This window comes from Populus alba, chromosome 4 (assembly GCF_005239225.2).
Source record: "Populus alba chromosome 4, ASM523922v2, whole genome shotgun sequence".
In the NCBI taxonomy this organism is placed as follows: Eukaryota; Viridiplantae; Streptophyta; class Magnoliopsida; order Malpighiales; family Salicaceae; genus Populus; species Populus alba.
In genome coordinates, this window is record NC_133287.1 from 7323277 (window position 1) to 7340085 (window position 16809).

Genomic DNA, 16809 nt, shown 5'->3' on the forward strand with positions numbered 1-16809 from the left:
TTTGCTGGTGGATGCTTTGCTTGCTGTCCTTGTCTGGAAAACGTTGCAGTTAGGATGTGACTGTGCTAAAGCATTCCTTTTTTACAACATTTTAGATCGAAAAACACTTCGCAAACAAACAAAATTACACACTAAATTCTCGCACCAACCAATATGTTATGTAATGAATGATAAAAAGTGCTGGTCCCGAAAGTATCAAAAGATTAGTGAAAAATAACAAGTAGCAACATGGAAATTTCGCAAGATTTGTTTGTTTGCATGTATAGCATTGCTCCTAGTTTAATCGGGTATCCTGGGCCCAAATGTTACAAGACGTCTATCAGAAGATTTTCTAGAGAAATTGTGTTTGTTAGCTAAGAAAAATACCAGGGAAGATAACCTCCTGGGTTGAGTTTTTTCCATTGCCATCCCTAGACCTGCTTTCAGAGCTTTGGAATGGTAGGAAGGAAGAGAGGAGACAACTTGAGGAAATTTTAGCAGCCCAAGGAGGGAAGGAAAGTCATGGAGATCTGATATTGTGATAACAGTCGGTGTTTGTATTTTTTAAAATATATTTTAATAATACTAAAAAAAATGAAATTAAATTAAAGAAAATAAATAAATTGTTTAAAAGCGACACAAAAACAAACAGTAACGGTGTTGTACGGTGAGAATGCTAAAAGGGGCAGCCGCTATGTGCGGATGATAGGGTAGGATTCAGAGAGTTCCCAAAGAAGCTTAATGGGAGCATCTGGGTCGTCCATGACTGGGGAAAACTGGCACTCAAGTGGGTCCTTTTGATGACGTGGAAGGATCAGGTGCGATTCAATTTTTTGGAAAGGAATCTTGACTTTTTCAATTGTGGTGGGGTTCTGGCGTGGAATAAAAGTTAACGCGCTTCCGTGTGGGTCCCTTTTGAAAATAAGATATTAAATAACAAATATAAAATATATAAAAAGGAAAGTATCAAATTATTGAAGAAGGCAAATTGCAAGGTGGTGAGTGACGCAAAGAACTTTCTTTTTCTTTCTTTCCGCCTTTATCCCACCCCTCTTCTTCCCCCTTCTATTCATCACTTCTTCTTTGGGCAAATTCGATAATACAACAACGTTATTGTTTAATTAAAATAATATTATTTTAATTTTTCAAAATAATATTATTAGTTTACATGTTAACTTATCAAGTCGATTATATTAAAATAAATTAATAAATTAATTTCAAGTTAGATTTTTAAAGAACTAGTCCAAATTAAAGATCAAATCGATTGAGTTTCAAGTTAACTGATAAGTTAATACATTATTATCATCATTATCATGAAATATATTTTTGATGAAATATAAACATGTATATGAATTAATATGATTATAGATAATATACTTGTTGCTCAGTGAAAATCCCCCTGGCTTACATTAATTATTTAATAAATTGATTAATAATTCATATTGAAAAAATAAATTCTTTTATAGAGATAAAAAAAATGTAAAAATAAAAAAAAAATTAATGCTACCCACACGTGCCGGGTACGAGGAGCTTCGACTATCTTGGATTGAGAAAATAATATTATTCCCGAAAATAATGAAATGTTCATTGACACATTAATATAAAGAATTAATCGATATATTATCTGTCGCATTAATAAACATTATCGTATGGCGTGGTTGTCTGATCTTGATGCTCTTGTGCTCATTCTTGTTTCAGTGCCCTAATTAGAATTTAGCACAGCTAACTATAGTTTATTAGCAATCACTTTCCATGAGATTTAGAGGGTATTTGAGAATATAGTTTGCGATTTTTTTTTAAATATTTTTCATTTAAAAATACTTCAAAATAATATTATTTTATTTTTTAAAAATTATTTTTGATATTAATACATCAAAATGATATAAAAATATTAAAAAATATTAATTTTAAATAAAAAATTAAAAAACACGATTTGTACCATCATTCTCATATGCTTCCAATTGCATCACACTCATAGCAACCTCTAGTGTTTTCTTAAAAATAAAGCGCTGACTATTCAAAGGGATATAAATGATTTATTTAAAAAAAAATTATGGTATTTAATAATACCTGTTAGTTATAATTTTGTCATGTATTTAAAAATATTAATTTTAAATAAAAAATTAAAAAAAACACGATTTGTAATACATTCTCAAATGCTTCCAATTGCATCACACTCGTAGCAACCTCTAGTGTTTTCTTAAAAATAAAGCGCTGACTATTCAAAGGGATATAAATGATTTATTTAAAAAAAAATTATGGTATTTAATAATACCTGCTTAGTTATAATTTTGTCATGTGTTTAATGAATAACTAATAGTATTTTAATAGTTATTTGTTATAATTTATTTTAATGACAGATAGGTATGAGTAAAAAACATATTTTAAGTGAAAATATTTTATAATTTTATAATTTTGGATTTTATTTTATTTCTTTTTTTTTTTGTCAGTAGAATGCCATTAATTACTTATATATACCGTAAAAATGTCCCACGCCATTAACCACACCAGCTACTCCATAAAATTCAATTTCTCGTGTTTTTTTTTTTTTTTCAACTCCCAATCCACGTAAACTAGTTGAAAGAGAGTAAAAAAAAATCATAGCCTACTACCATGACCTCCAGAGCCACCATCTTCACTCGAAATATAAAAAAGAAAAAAAATCACAAAATTTTACAGTAAATTTCGCCTGGGCTTTTGCAATAACTGATGCCTTTGCACATCAACTCATATGATATCCATTCTATTGTGTCTTGCGAGATAAAAGATGTAGACCGTGAAGATGTAAAAATAAAATTGATTTGGGGATAATTTTATAGTAAGTATTTATATTTTTAAAATATGAGGTACAAAAAGAACATGTTTAAGATAATATTTATTATTTTTTAAAAATAACTTTGTAAAAAACTCTTAATTTTAAAACCATCTAAAACATATAAAAATAAAAATAATAATTATTATAATTTTGTAATCCAACTCAAGGGTTGATACGAGACAAAACCCAGGTAAGTGGTTGAGGCTCAGGTCATAGATCAAATTTACCCGAGTTAATATAAAAATAAAAATGAATTATTATTATAATTTTAAAATTCGATTCGAGAATTGATCTAGGACAAGACTTGAATTATGAATGAGGTTGACCATTGAGCTGTGTCCACATAAGGACACAATAATTATCATCATCGTTTTAAAAACTGATTCAGGGTAAGGCTTTAGTTACATGTTAAGTGGGTTAACTTAAAATAAAAATAATTGTTATTATAGTTTTAAAACTTGATTTAGGGGCTAACTTGGGGCAATACCTAGGTCACATATCAATAGGGTTAATGCAAGGATAATAGTTGTTATTGCCATAATTTTAAAACCTGACTTGAGAATTGACCAGGGCAAGGCTAACATCACAAATTGATAGATCAACACGGGTTAACCCGAGTCAACGTATGAATAAAAATAATTATAATCATAGTTTTAAAATCTGATCGGAAGTTGAATTGAGACAAGGTTAATGTCATGGACTAGAAGGGTCAACCTAGTTAATCTAGATAAAAAAAAAAAAAAAACAACCTTGTTTTGACAATTTTTTATAAAGTCAGCTGGGTTTTAACCTGTATTTTATCTTGAATTGATTTAGGTTTTTTATTAAGTTAGGTCGAGTTAATATTTCTTTTATTTTTTTTAAACCCGGACCAATACAGGTCCTAGGTCAATCAATTAATTCAGTTTTAGTTTTATAACCAATATTATTACTTTTAACACTTAATATAAACTAAAATAAAAAATATATATATATTTTAATTATTTTTTAAAAAAATATATAAATAAATTTGACAACAATACATATAAGATAACGCTTCCATAGATGATATTAAACTTCTAAATGTTGAAAAATCATTCCATACATCTAAGATAATGCTTGGCCTTGTCATATTTATGCATGATCAACTACTCCTAATTAATTATGTTTTGCCGTATTACAAAGGAAACATTATAGCCTACCATTTATTAAAAAAAATAAAAAATTCTCTAACCTAATTATCATATTTCATGGAAAGCTTCCCGCGGGTCATGCGGATCCCATGCCCACGCCCTTTAATTCAGGGATGAGAATGTCTCAAGTTGGGTTAAGTTTTTGTCTATTCGTGTTTCTCTTGAATTCAGAATCGAGTAGATTTTTATTTTTATAATATTTTTCATATTTATTCAATAATTTTATTAATGTATATATAATTATAAAAAATATAAAAAAGTAATATAAATAGTGGGAAGGTAAGTTAACATCCAAACTTTAGTTTTTTTAGTGCATATTTGGTAATGCCATGTATAATATTTTTTAATTAAAAGTTTATTAAAATAATGTATTATTTATTTTCTTACACTGATATATTAAAAAAATTAATTGAAAAATCTAAAAATATACTTTAAAAATAATTTTAAAAACACTTTAAAAAATAAAACATGCCCATTGCCAAACAATTTTTGGTGCTTATCTTTTACATAATGTTATATTATTGGCTTTAATGATTTATCTTAATTTTTTTACCGGGTTGTAATTGGGCCTTATATCCCATAGACCCGCAATTGTTTTTTTTTATTTTTCATAAAATGATAATGAGAAAATTATTCAAGCCCGTTTTGAGAATGTGGTTATTATTATTTTTTAAAGTGTTTTTCATTAAAAAATATATTAAAATAATATTTTTTATTTTTAAAAATTATTTTTGAATATTAGAGTATTAAATAATTTCAAAACACTAAAAAATTATTAATTTAAAATAAAAAAATAAAACTTTTTAAAATTATTTTAAAAACACTTTTAAAATATAAAAATAAAAATTACCGAATACACCACCACAAATTCACAGGAATAAATCAAAGTAGGAAACTTCCTCACAAAAAAATAAATTGGAAGATGCCGTGCTTGTCACCAAAACCCAAGGCTAAAATAGGCCCTTTGTCCCCTTGCACACTATTTGACTCTTTGACTTTTTGCATAAATACTTTGCTTGTACATCATCTCCGAGCATCAAGTCTAAGACACAGTAAAGGGCAAAATAAAAATAAAAATAAAAATAAAAATAAATAAATTTAAATTTTGAAAGTAAATTTATGAAAATAATACTAATTAAAATAGGAAAACAGACAAATAAATCATTCAAATCTTTTTTTTTCCCCTCTAAATACAATATATCCTCAAATTCCCAAAAAACCACACACCCACAAAGCATAAATAGTCAACAGCAGACAATCGGGAAGGAGGGCATTATGGTCATTTGGTGAGAAAAAACAAGGGCGGTTTGGGTATAAGGTGGAGAATAAAAAGGGGGCAAAGATAGAGATAGGGCTTTCGTGGCGTTGATCTAAAGTTTGTTCTTTAAAGCAAGACATTGGCTTCCTTCCTTCCTTCTTAGACAGAAATATCTCTCAAAAATTCTCTCTACTCATCGGAGTTTTGTCGATCGGAATCCGGCCAAGGCTCCTTAAAATACTCGAAGAATTGAATATTTCTGAAGACTTTGCTGACCGGACTGTCTTTTATGTTCTGCTGATATTATTATCATTAGCTTCAAAGACTGGAGGAGGAGGCGGCGGCGATTGTGAATATTATTAAAGGAATAGAAAAACAATATCTATAAGACAAAAAAGGTATTATTTTGATTAGTTTATACGATTTGTTTGTTTTCTTGGAATTACTGGAGATATAGATTTCTATGGTTTTTGTGTGTCGACGAGAAGAGAAGACGAAAAGCTTAGATCAGGAGGAGAAGTCAGATCCACTCCCTGCAGAGCAAGATTTTTGAAGTCAGGGTTTTCTTTGTTGCAGTGAGATTTGAAATCTGCTTCTTTTTTCGGTGATGGGTTCTTCTGTCCCAGTTGATTTGTTGTCTCGGATCTGTAATTTCTGAATACCCATCTGCTTACCATCTACTTGTTTTTGAGCAAATCCATCCATCGCAGGCAGTGAACATATGGGTTTTCTTCTCTGCTTTTGATTGAGATTAGAAGATGGCTTCTTCTTTAATTGATGTTCTGGATGATCTTTGGACCAGACACAATTAGTGTATCTAGCAACTAGATTTGCTGTCTTGTTTTGTTGTTCAAACAACTATTTATTTGCAAGTTGGTGGCCTTAGGTTTTAGAAACAATAGTGACGAACTCTATCTCTACAACGTCTCATGTTCTGTTAATGACATACAAAGAAGACCTGCAGCAAAGCTATATAGAATCTGAGCCGAGGGAGTCTTTGCAGTCCTTCAATTATGTTTAACATAATCTCCTTGAAGATCTTGTTATCAGCTCTGAACTACATGACAATGTGCTGAAATAGCTGTTCTGATGCTGTTCTGATTCGTGTAGAAATCCATTTTGGCTGAGTTGCTGATGTTATTTCCCTTGTTTTGCAGGTAGGAACGGCAGCAGCACGTTAGAGGTTTAGATCTGAGGAAATTTCTTCTGTCAAGATTGGGGGAGTCAAAGTAAGTTCTGGGATTTTCTAATGTTTCCACATTTGTATGAAGTTTTGATTGTTACAGGGATGGTGTTTATGTAAGAACACTAATTATGAAAAAGAAGTGATTTGTCATTGTAAATTGATAATTATTTGTTATTTGTGGCTAGATTTTTACAGATTTGGTAGGGGTCTCTGTGTGAGATTCATATTAGTTTTTATTTAACTGACAGATTTGTATTTATTTTTCAGACTAAATCCTTTACCACTCCTGTGGTCAGTAGAAAGCAAGGAGCAACAGCGTCCTGCAAGACTTTGAGTGGTGGGCCATCAGTTGATGGGCTAGGAATTATTGGATCTGGGAGCATGATGAGTGCAGTAGGTCTAGAACTTACTAATTTTATAAATCCTGATTTGACCTGGAAGACAGTTACAAAAGGCTACCGGAGTGCCTACAGGCGTAAACCAGTTGTGAGAAGCTTTACTGTTGAGACAAAGTTATCAGATGAGAGTGCCAGAAATGCGGATGATATGACAGTTTCCGATACCGAGAAGGTTAACATTACACTATCTTCTTTGATCTTTGATCTTGCATTTCATTGTTCTTGATCGTGATTAGCACCTCCATGCTATGTGAGGATTTTAACATTAGCTTGTCTCTGTTGCAGCATGGTGTGGCTGTTCTTGGACGTCGCTTCAGTGGAAAAAATGAGAAAATTGAGCATGTACCCATTAAAAAAAGAAGATTCACAGCCCAGGGTCCTTCAAAACCTTCTCATACCACTTCTCCACACTTTGAAGTGGTTCTACCTAATTCAAGTGGAAAACGACGACGTAGAGCAACTGATGTGACTGTTCCAACTAAGTTCAGTCTGAAGACTTCAGAGTTTAATGATAAGTTTGATTACAGTGACGACTTCTCAGGTATCGAGATACTTGCTGCTGTTGCTTGCGACAACAGTATGATTAATGATGCTGCTTGTGTTGAAGAAAGTTCAATAATGGAAGAATCAACACGAGAAGGAGGGGGCTCATCTTCCTCTGCAGTTCCGATCAAAGAAACTGCTGCATCCCCAAAAGATATGGCACATGAAGATAAAACAGAGGCTTTCTCTCTTCAAAATAATGAAGTTACAGCGTTGCCTTGTGTTGAAGAAAGTTCAATAATGGAAGAATCAACACGAGAAGGAGGGGGCTCATCTTCCTCTGCAGGTCCAATCAAAGAAACTGCTGCATCCCCAAAAGATATGGCACATGAAGATAAAACAGAGGCTTTCTCTCTTCAAAATAATGAAGTTACAGCGTTGCCTTGTGTTGAAGGAAGTTCAATAATGGAAGAATCAACACAAGAAGGAGCGGGCTCATCTTCCTCTGCTGCTCCGATCAAAGAAACTGCTGCATCCCCAAAAGATATGGCACATGAAGATAAAACAGAGGCGTTCTCTCTTCAAAATAATGAAGTTACAGCGTTGCCTTGTGTTGAAGGAAGTTCAATAATGGAAGAATCAACACAAGAAGGAGCGGGCTCATCTTCCTCTGCTGCTCCGATCAAAGAAACTGCTGCATCCCCAAAAGATATGGCACATGAAGATAAAACAGAGGCTTTATCTCTTCAAAATAATGAAGTTACAGTGTTGCATACATCTGCTGGAACCGAGGAAGGCGGAACAGGAGAAGGATCCCTATTGTCACGGGATGAAATGTTGAATTTGGACTTGAATGTTGCCTGGGAGCAACCTTGCGATACTTTGAGCTTTGATCCAAGTGAAAATGATTTACAGATTTGCAAGGCTAAACCTGAAGCCTTAGAACAACACAACCCTCCTGATAGAGTGGTTTCATCTGATTTACATCGGGATAATGCACCTGTTGATTTGATAGGCTTGTCTCTTGGGACTTGTGAATCAAATAGAGAGGAACATCCATCTGAAGCATGTTCTCTCCATGATGGAAATCATGAAGAGCTCTTTCCATCTCCAACTGTTAATGCTCTGGAACCCTCCATTTGTGATGTTGCCATTGCAAAATCTTCCCGTCAGTTTGTTGAGGGGGAAGAGTCCCTAGATCATCCACCATGCAATACACTTCCTAGCCTTACCCTCAAGCAGTGTTCAGAAACATGTTCATCAGATGACCAAATGGGAAAAGTTTTGCGTACAGAATGCATGCAAGTTGAGTCGATTAACATTTCTTCACACCATCTACCAAACTTAGAGAGAGTTACCTGCGAGATTGACCTCTCAATTTCAAATGATAATGGAGAGAATTCTCAGATAGCATCTTGTACACATGAAGATGGGAAGTCAATTCAAAATACGAGTAGCTTGGAAAACTTCCCACCAATAGGACCTGCTTGGCTTGGAATTGAAGCTGGAAGTTGTGAAGAAGAATCAGGTGGCTGCCATTGTTTGCCTAATAGTGGAGATATTTATGCATATAGTCCGTCTGCTGAGAAAGGCCAACCTGTAATTGAAGTGGATGCTAGAGGAGCCAATGAAGCTTCTGCCGCCAATAAAGCTGAAGTTCATTCTCCGGTGCAAGCTGGGTCTGAGGAACTGATGCAGAAGTCTTCTGCAGATTCAACTGTTACTCCCGGGGACGCATGTGGAGCACATGGTAATGGTTTTACAAGTGTTTCAGCTAATGTCAATATGGAAGATCTGGAAGATAGTTTTGAATCAGATGTTTATCAAGCTGATAAGGTCATAGTTGGCACTGAAAATGATTTAGAACTTCAGGCTGGTTATGATTCTCAGTTTGAGGATGGAGAGTTGAGGGAATCTGATTCACGCTTTTACTGGGATGAAAATGGTGAGGATGGGGAAGTCGAGCATGTTGACTATGGGTCTGAATGTGATGAAGAAAGACTTTGTGGCATGGATAATGAGAAAGAAATGAAAGTTGAGAGAGGTTCCAGTTCAGGATCTGATGATGCTAGTCGAAAAATTGAACATGGGATGGGGGATTGTCTGAGAGATGACTCAGTTAGTCCAAAGACAAGAACTTCTGATGTCACTACTGACAAGGATTTCCTGTCTGGGGTTGTTGGATCAAGGACATCGAACAGAGATTTCCTGTCAAGCATTGAGGAGTCCAGTTCCATATTTAGGAAGGATCCTACACTTAGGAGCAGGTAAATTACATATTCTTTATCAGTTCTATTTCTTTAATTTTTTCTTCGTAAATTGCAATGTTTTAGTTGCTAATTTGCGCATGTTCTCATATTTCAGAGCTGGGGATATCTATAATTTATATCCCCGAGATGAAAGGGATGCAGGCTCCCATAAATTCATGGGAAGGGACAGGGCTGTTCCTCAAATGCGTGGCAGAAGTCCTGGAGGCCATCGCTTTGTCAACCATGCAACAGGCTACTGTGACTCAGAGCGGCGATATTTATCTAATTATCGTGGCAATTACACTTCTGGACATCCTAGAACAAGAGGTGGATTTGATAGCCGTAGATATATAATATCAGACCATACCGATTCTGAAGGAGTAGGTTTTGCAGGATCTGACAATCGTGCTCGCAGGCGATTTGTTAATCCTTCTTCCAATGGTGCATATGAACGGATTGTCAGGAGGAGATCACCTACCAGCAGAGATGATTCATACCGTGTGCATACAGGAGCATTGCCTGTGAGAGATGGTAGTCCAATCAGGAGTGGATTTAGAAGATTTCCACGTGAGGTTGCAAGAGGAGGCTTGAGAGAGGAATACCACAGGCCAATGCCAGAGGACAAGATTGAATATTCTAATCGTTTTGCACCACGGATGCCTAGGAGAGAAAGAAGCATTTCTCCCCTATGCAGAGGACAACCTCGCTATCCCTTCAGTCATAAGAAATCTCGGTCAAGATCCAGAAGTCGCTCTCCATCTTCATATTTACCAAGGGTCAGAAATGAGGTTTCAAGACTTCGTAGTAGGTCTCCAGATTTTAGGACTGATGCTAGGATGGATAGAGGGAGGTTGCCATTTCAGAAGCGTTTTCCAGCTGATTTTGAAGGGGATTTTATACCCACAAGAAGAAATCACTTTACACAGCATAACCCCAGATGGTTTGATGATCGAAATGGTGGTTTAGATAGTTTCCGGGGAAGAAAATCACCTGTGAATATGTTCCGTTCAAATCAACGATTTGATTCAGTGCGTACCATCCGGAGATTGGATTCAGAGGATCAGTTCAGACCAATGATACGATCCAGAAAATTTAACGATATGGGGAGTGCTAGCAGGGGAGCTGAATTTGATGGCAGTGATGATGACAGGAGAAAGCATATCAGATATGATATGGCTCAGCGAGTTAGACAATATGATACAGATAGTCTGCGGCGGTTCCGGTTTAATGCAGAAGATTCATTGGTGGCTAATAATGATACTCCTAACTGTGATGATGGAAATAGAATAACTGACAGAAGGCCTGGAGGGGCGCATAGGAGAGATGGTGAAGAGTAGTTTATTTGAGAGATCACCCAGAAGAGTAGAGCCTTCGCCTTAGGTTAATCTGCTGGTAGATAGTTCCTTTCCCCCCTTTTGTTTTTATCGTTCAAACATTTTAGTTTTGGGCAGGAAGCATCTCAATTCCATCGTTTTTTTCTTGCTGGTGGTGCTTGTGTGGTTTTCCTTGGCAAGATCTGCTTCTCAAGTCATTTATTTTTTTTCATAGGAGTTAGATTTTGCATATCTTACATATCTTTTTTCCTTTCCATGATGTTTATTTTCCCACCTTTTACCTATCCATAAGCCAACTCTGGCTATTTGTAAGCTCGGTTTTGAGGTCATTAAGGGTATAATGATCAATGGAAAATCAGAAGTGGCTTTTGGTTTTCCTTTGCTGATTATCTACAATCTTTTATAAATATATACAATTCTAGTAGGAAACGGAAGCTCAAATCCCCCTCTTTTTTCTTGCTTTTAATGGTGGGGGATATAAGCTCTAGACAAGTCCACTGTTTCTTGGCAGCTTTTGCCAGAGGGATACAGCTGGATTAGAGGCGCACCCGTCGTGGAAAATGACAGGCCGTCATGTTTGATTTTCTTGGTCTGAGTCAAATAACTTGAATTCAAAGTCATATAAAGACAACTTGCCCTTGAAATTCTGCATATGCTCCTCCTTGTGTTTTCCTTACCCTTCCATTTTTCAAATTTGTGATCAACATCAAATAAGAAGCATAGGCTTGCTGTAAAGATAAATACCAGTTATAAAACTTCAGGTCACTGGCCGCCTTGTAGGCTAGCCGGTTCACACAACAATGTTCTGATGAAAAAAGTCTGCTCAAAGCTGGTTACTAGATTGATCTGCTATGAGCTAGTTGGTTATTAGATTGATCGGTTGGTTTGAATTGAATTTTATAATTAATAATTAATAATTTTCTAAAAACATGATTGGAGATGTTATTCTCAATTGTTTTCGTTATTTTTTAAATTAAAAAGTGAATAATACAGTTTTTTTTATATATATACTCTTTTAGCAATATAAAATATTAAAATTATTTTTTATATTTAATTAATGTCAGAAATTTAATTTTTATAATGTAAAGATTTTGTTTTTGGTTAACAATAAAAATTTTTTTTATTGTAATTGTAATTTTAATTTAAATAAAATAAAATTAATATTTTACGATCACAACTATAAAATATCAAGAAGACTATTATAATTTATATTATATATTTTTTTAATGAAAAATAGTTGTAATTTTGATATAACTTTTATTTTATTGTTGAAAAAATTCCTCTTGATTTTTAATAAATAAACTCGTTTTTTTCAAAACTTCACCAAAAATAAAAACAAAAAAATAATTAGAAAACTAAAATTTTAAAAAGCAAAATAGTTTTTTTGTCAACGAAGCTTATGTTGTTTTTGCTCCAGCAGTTTCTGAGCTGAGATAGTCATAGTACATGCTTGGTTAGTTGGTTCTCTTAAGAATTCAAAACGACATGAAAATTCATGTTTGTTTTCTTTTCCATGCCCTTCACCTTGCTATTATTATATCTCAAATAAAATTAGAATGTGAAATTCAATTTGGAAATGGAATGATTCGAGTTCTGAATTTAGTACAAACCATAATGATTAAAACTTGTATTTATTGTTATAAAACTCAATAGATGAGTTAATTGTTGGTTTGCAGTTTAACTCGAGTCTAATTTAAAATAAAACTAAGTATAAGGTGAATCAGTCTCACTTTGTTGATTGATAAGTCAATTCATGATCTAATTGACTTAGTCCAAAAACCAAATAAGATTTAATTTGATTTGTTCCCCAAAATAGCTTTACTTTAATATATGTTTTTGTTTAAAAACCTTGAAAAAATATTGTTTTAGATTAAAGTCATGTTTGGGGCTGTAATTGAACTAATTTTTCATTAAATTTTGAAATTTTTATATGTATTTGAATTGTTTTAATATGTTAATGTGAGAAATAATTTTATTTAAAATAAAAAAATATATTATTTTAATATATTTTTTTAAAAAACAACTATCTCTACTAAACATGCTCTAAATCTGATTAAATGCGTAGCCAGTAACCTGAGTCTTTGGTCGCGTCATGCCGGAGTATTATAACCATGCTTGTACTCGTTTCTTTTATAAAACTAATGCAAGTAGAGATGTTGAGGACTGCAATGAACACTCAAAGGACTTTTGGAATTTACAAATTTTTCGAACCAAACTGCTAGATTCTAACATGTCTTGTTCTAAATCACCAGCTGAAGCTGATAGACTCAAAATGAAGATTATCTGCTGAAAAAGATGAACAAATTGCTGCCACTTCTTGCCTCATCGTCCTTGGCCCGCTGACATAAACTCCTACCTTTTCTTCCTTGTACTCTGATAATATTTCTGCAAGAATCGAGAATCCAAAAATTTATATCAAAAGGAAATGGGATTTACATATAAACAAGTCACTACGTAAGAAGTTTATAAATTCACTCACGGGAGGAAAGGATTGCATACTTTTCAGATTTGGCCTTTGACCTAGATGCAGTGTGGTGGCTTGGCGAAGAGATTGGCGAGGAAGGCTTTCCAGTTCTGTTTCATACACCAATGAAGTAGGTGATGGTGCTGGTGTTGACACATCCGTGGTTCGAATCTGGCTTGTTTCCTTAGCGTTCTCTCTTTTGTTCCACAGAAAAGCTGCAGAGGCAGCTATTGTTATGGCTATACACACAAATAACATGTTGAAAGCTGAACTTGCTGGGACAGGATACTTCATGTTGGTATTGTCGTCGATTGGGTATATGTAGAATCGTGTGAGAAGGCCAATCAAGATAAGGAAGATGATGAAAGAAGATGAGATTATCGCGCCAAGCCACAGCCAGCTGTTAGGTCCTAACACTGCAGAAACTGGTCTATCTGATGGATTAGGCCTGAACAATATTGTTCTGATAGAACTCTGGTTCTCTGTTTTTGACTCTGTCTCTCGGGTTATGTAGGCTTCAATTTGTAGCTGTAGCCGAGATAGGTCAGGAGTGGTGCCAGAAACTGGGAGAAGAAGGTCAAGCATGGTGAGATCGACATATTTCTTGAAAGCACATATGAGGTGAATCCTTGGAGTCTTGCTGCTTGTTGTGTTGGATTTAAAGATGATCTCGCGGATGATGGAGATGAAAGGAGTTATGCCGCTTCCACCACTCACCAGTACTAGCCTCTCATACCTGGGACAATTTCTCTATGTTAGTTTAGCTGCCAAAAAAATTTAAATCTTGATATACAGATTCTGCTAACATTTGTTTACCTCGTAAAATCGGTTGAAGGAGGTCCATAGGGTCCTTCCATGGCGACCTCAAGTCGGTTAGTAGGAGAAGGGGAGGACAAAATCTGATACAACTTATGAGACCAACCTCCTTCGCGTTTGATGACAATATTTAGCTTATCAGAATCCATATTGCTGTTGGAGGTAACAGTGATGCCATTGTATCCTGGAAATGCAAGGCACATTTATAAACACAATGCTTGTTGGTGCATAGCTCAACCCTGGCACAACGATGAACAAAAGAGTGTCAAAAACATCTCGAGAGTGGAAAATTTGATTGCAAAACCTTTCAGTAACATCTAGTTACAAAATCTTGAGTTCACCTGAACTCTTGGAGAAGTTCAACTCTACTGTTTCGCAAGGTAAAATGCGTGCTGCGACAGAGCGAACTTTTTGGTGAGATTGTAAGGATCTCAAGTATCGATCGATTAAGAAGAGGTAGAAACCAGGAAGAACGAGGCAAGATTCAGAAAAACCAACATGGAAAACATAGAAGATAACAAAGACAATGCAGAGATGATGACTATAGTAGAAGATCTCGAAAAGCTTTCGCCTTATGCGTCCCAAACTGGTCGTCCACATCACCAATCCAGCAAGCAAAGCTATTTCTCCAGCCACATTGGCAACCACGAACTTGTCCCATTTGAGAATCTGCCACATTCAACACAGACATGGCCATAGCTTCAGTAGCTAGCACTAAACCAACACACAGTGACTAAAGTTACCAGATTCCATAGAACATTACCTGTGAAATTTGATGTGTAAGGGACCAATAAGTGATGTAGCTTAGACCATGAGCTGTGAAGATGACCATAGTAACATTCCCTAGCCATATATGGTACTTGATGCTTGCCTCTGAGGTCAGGCCAACAAACTGCAAAATTGAAGACCCTCTAGTCACTGGAAAGAAGAGAAAGGCCAGGCAGGTGTTCCCTGCAAGCCCTAGACTCAGAGCTGCACTTTGCAACTTAACTTCCCACCTGAAAAAAAGCTCCATGAATCAATAACCCTTTAAATCCTTTTGCTCTGAAATTAAGTTGAGAAGGAGATAAGGCTAGGCTTACACTTGAAATTTTTCCTGAGCAGCTTCCAGGGCAGCAAATGCAAACATATTATGCGTATAAGAATACATGGACCAAACCAGCAATGCAACAAACATGGCCAGAAATGTTAGCTCTGTCCAAGAAACAATCCCTAGTAGACCTTTCGTTATCACCGGCCGTTTCAACAAGACAATCCGAGAAATGAAGAACCTGATATTTCAAGAAAACCATCGATTCATTGATCAATAATTTATCTTCCTTAAACATGGATTATTTATTAATATATACCATCATGCATCTTATATTAATGTCACATTTATTTCTCCGTCATGCATGTATTCCCTCGAGAAAAAAACTTTGGAATCAACAAGGGACCTCATTTTGGTTTGAGGAGTTCGTACTTCTAATGTTCATACTCATAATCTCCGGCGAGAAACCTATCATTAGACTACATGTTTGTGTTTGTCTTGTCCAAATTGATTTTTTCTTGTTTAAAAAAAAACACTTTAAAATATAATCTTTACCACACTTACAAGCTCCAACGAGTTTTAAGTGCTCCAAGGAGCCTTTCCCTTCATATAAGCTTTTCCACAGTCAACAATACTCAACTTTTTGTATATAATTATTTACCTGGTGCTATGATCATGATCATACTTCTTCTCCAGATGAAGGTACAAGGAGCCAATGGTAGCAATGAAGAGGATAGGAAATGCATAAATCAGTGTGTTTGTGCCTATATATCACAGAAACAGCAACAACACAACATGAGCATAAAATTCCTCTCCTTTTCTTACAATAAGAAAACTAAAAAACCTGACAAAATTAACATACCTTGTTCTCCAAGATAAGTGGAACTTGTTTTTTTCAGAACATCAGGCCACCAATGCAAGTAAAAGGTATTAGTAGGCTTCATAGACCAAATCATCATGTATCCCAGAAAAACCACCACTGACAAAAAGGTCATCACCGCTGCAACCAGCTTCATTGCTGCACCAGAAGGTCCAGAACCCATCTCTCGCTCTCTATCTTGTAGCACTACGTCTGGCCTTTATGAGTTTATAGTTAACTCCACCCTATCACACACACACACACACACACACACACACACACACACACACGAAATACAGATTAAAGAACAGTAATTACTATATTTTAGAGTGAAAAGTCATTGTTCATGCATGTCTCAAGAGACGTACAACCCAATGATCAAAATTCAATTAATTTTCTTTGTAAACAAAATCCTTATTCATGTATTTTACCGAATTAGTTCTTGCTCATATGAGTGTGACGGTCCAAATCTTTCAATATCTATCCATATACTTATATTTAAGTGACTTGTACAAGAAAATTATTTTGCTTTACGTATAGATACAGTAAATGCTACATGTATGAAGAGGGTTTTGCAAGACGAATTATGTGTCAATTATAGAATAAAAAAAAGGGTGAAAAGTATTGGGATCCGTGACCAAAAAAGTTGACTTACCTGGGAGATAAGGCAAGAGGTGCTCAAGTGTGATCACTTTTGGCCACCATTGTTGTTTTGTTTTTTGCAAAGCAGTGGTCATAAGCAAGACCAGCTGCTTGGCCTGCAATC

At 35.0% G+C, this 16809-nt stretch overlaps 1 protein-coding gene and 1 pseudogene across 1 annotated transcript; one reads left to right on the forward strand and one right to left on the reverse strand.

Annotated features, from left to right (window-relative positions):
* Positions 1-5323: 5323 nt before the first annotated feature.
* On the forward strand, positions 5324-11021 carry LOC118030329 (uncharacterized). The gene is made up of 5 exons (XM_035034388.2): positions 5324-5622; positions 6382-6453; positions 6678-6980; positions 7094-9558; positions 9656-11021. Exons 3-5 carry the CDS (start codon positions 6792-6794, stop codon positions 10875-10877), a joined length of 3876 nt encoding a protein of 1291 aa, XP_034890279.1. The 5' UTR covers positions 5324-5622; positions 6382-6453; positions 6678-6791; the 3' UTR covers positions 10878-11021.
* A 1954-nt stretch (positions 11022-12975) lies between these two features.
* Positions 12976-16308, reverse strand: LOC118030330 (ferric reduction oxidase 2-like; annotated as a pseudogene).
* Between the last annotated feature and the right edge of the window lie 501 nt (positions 16309-16809).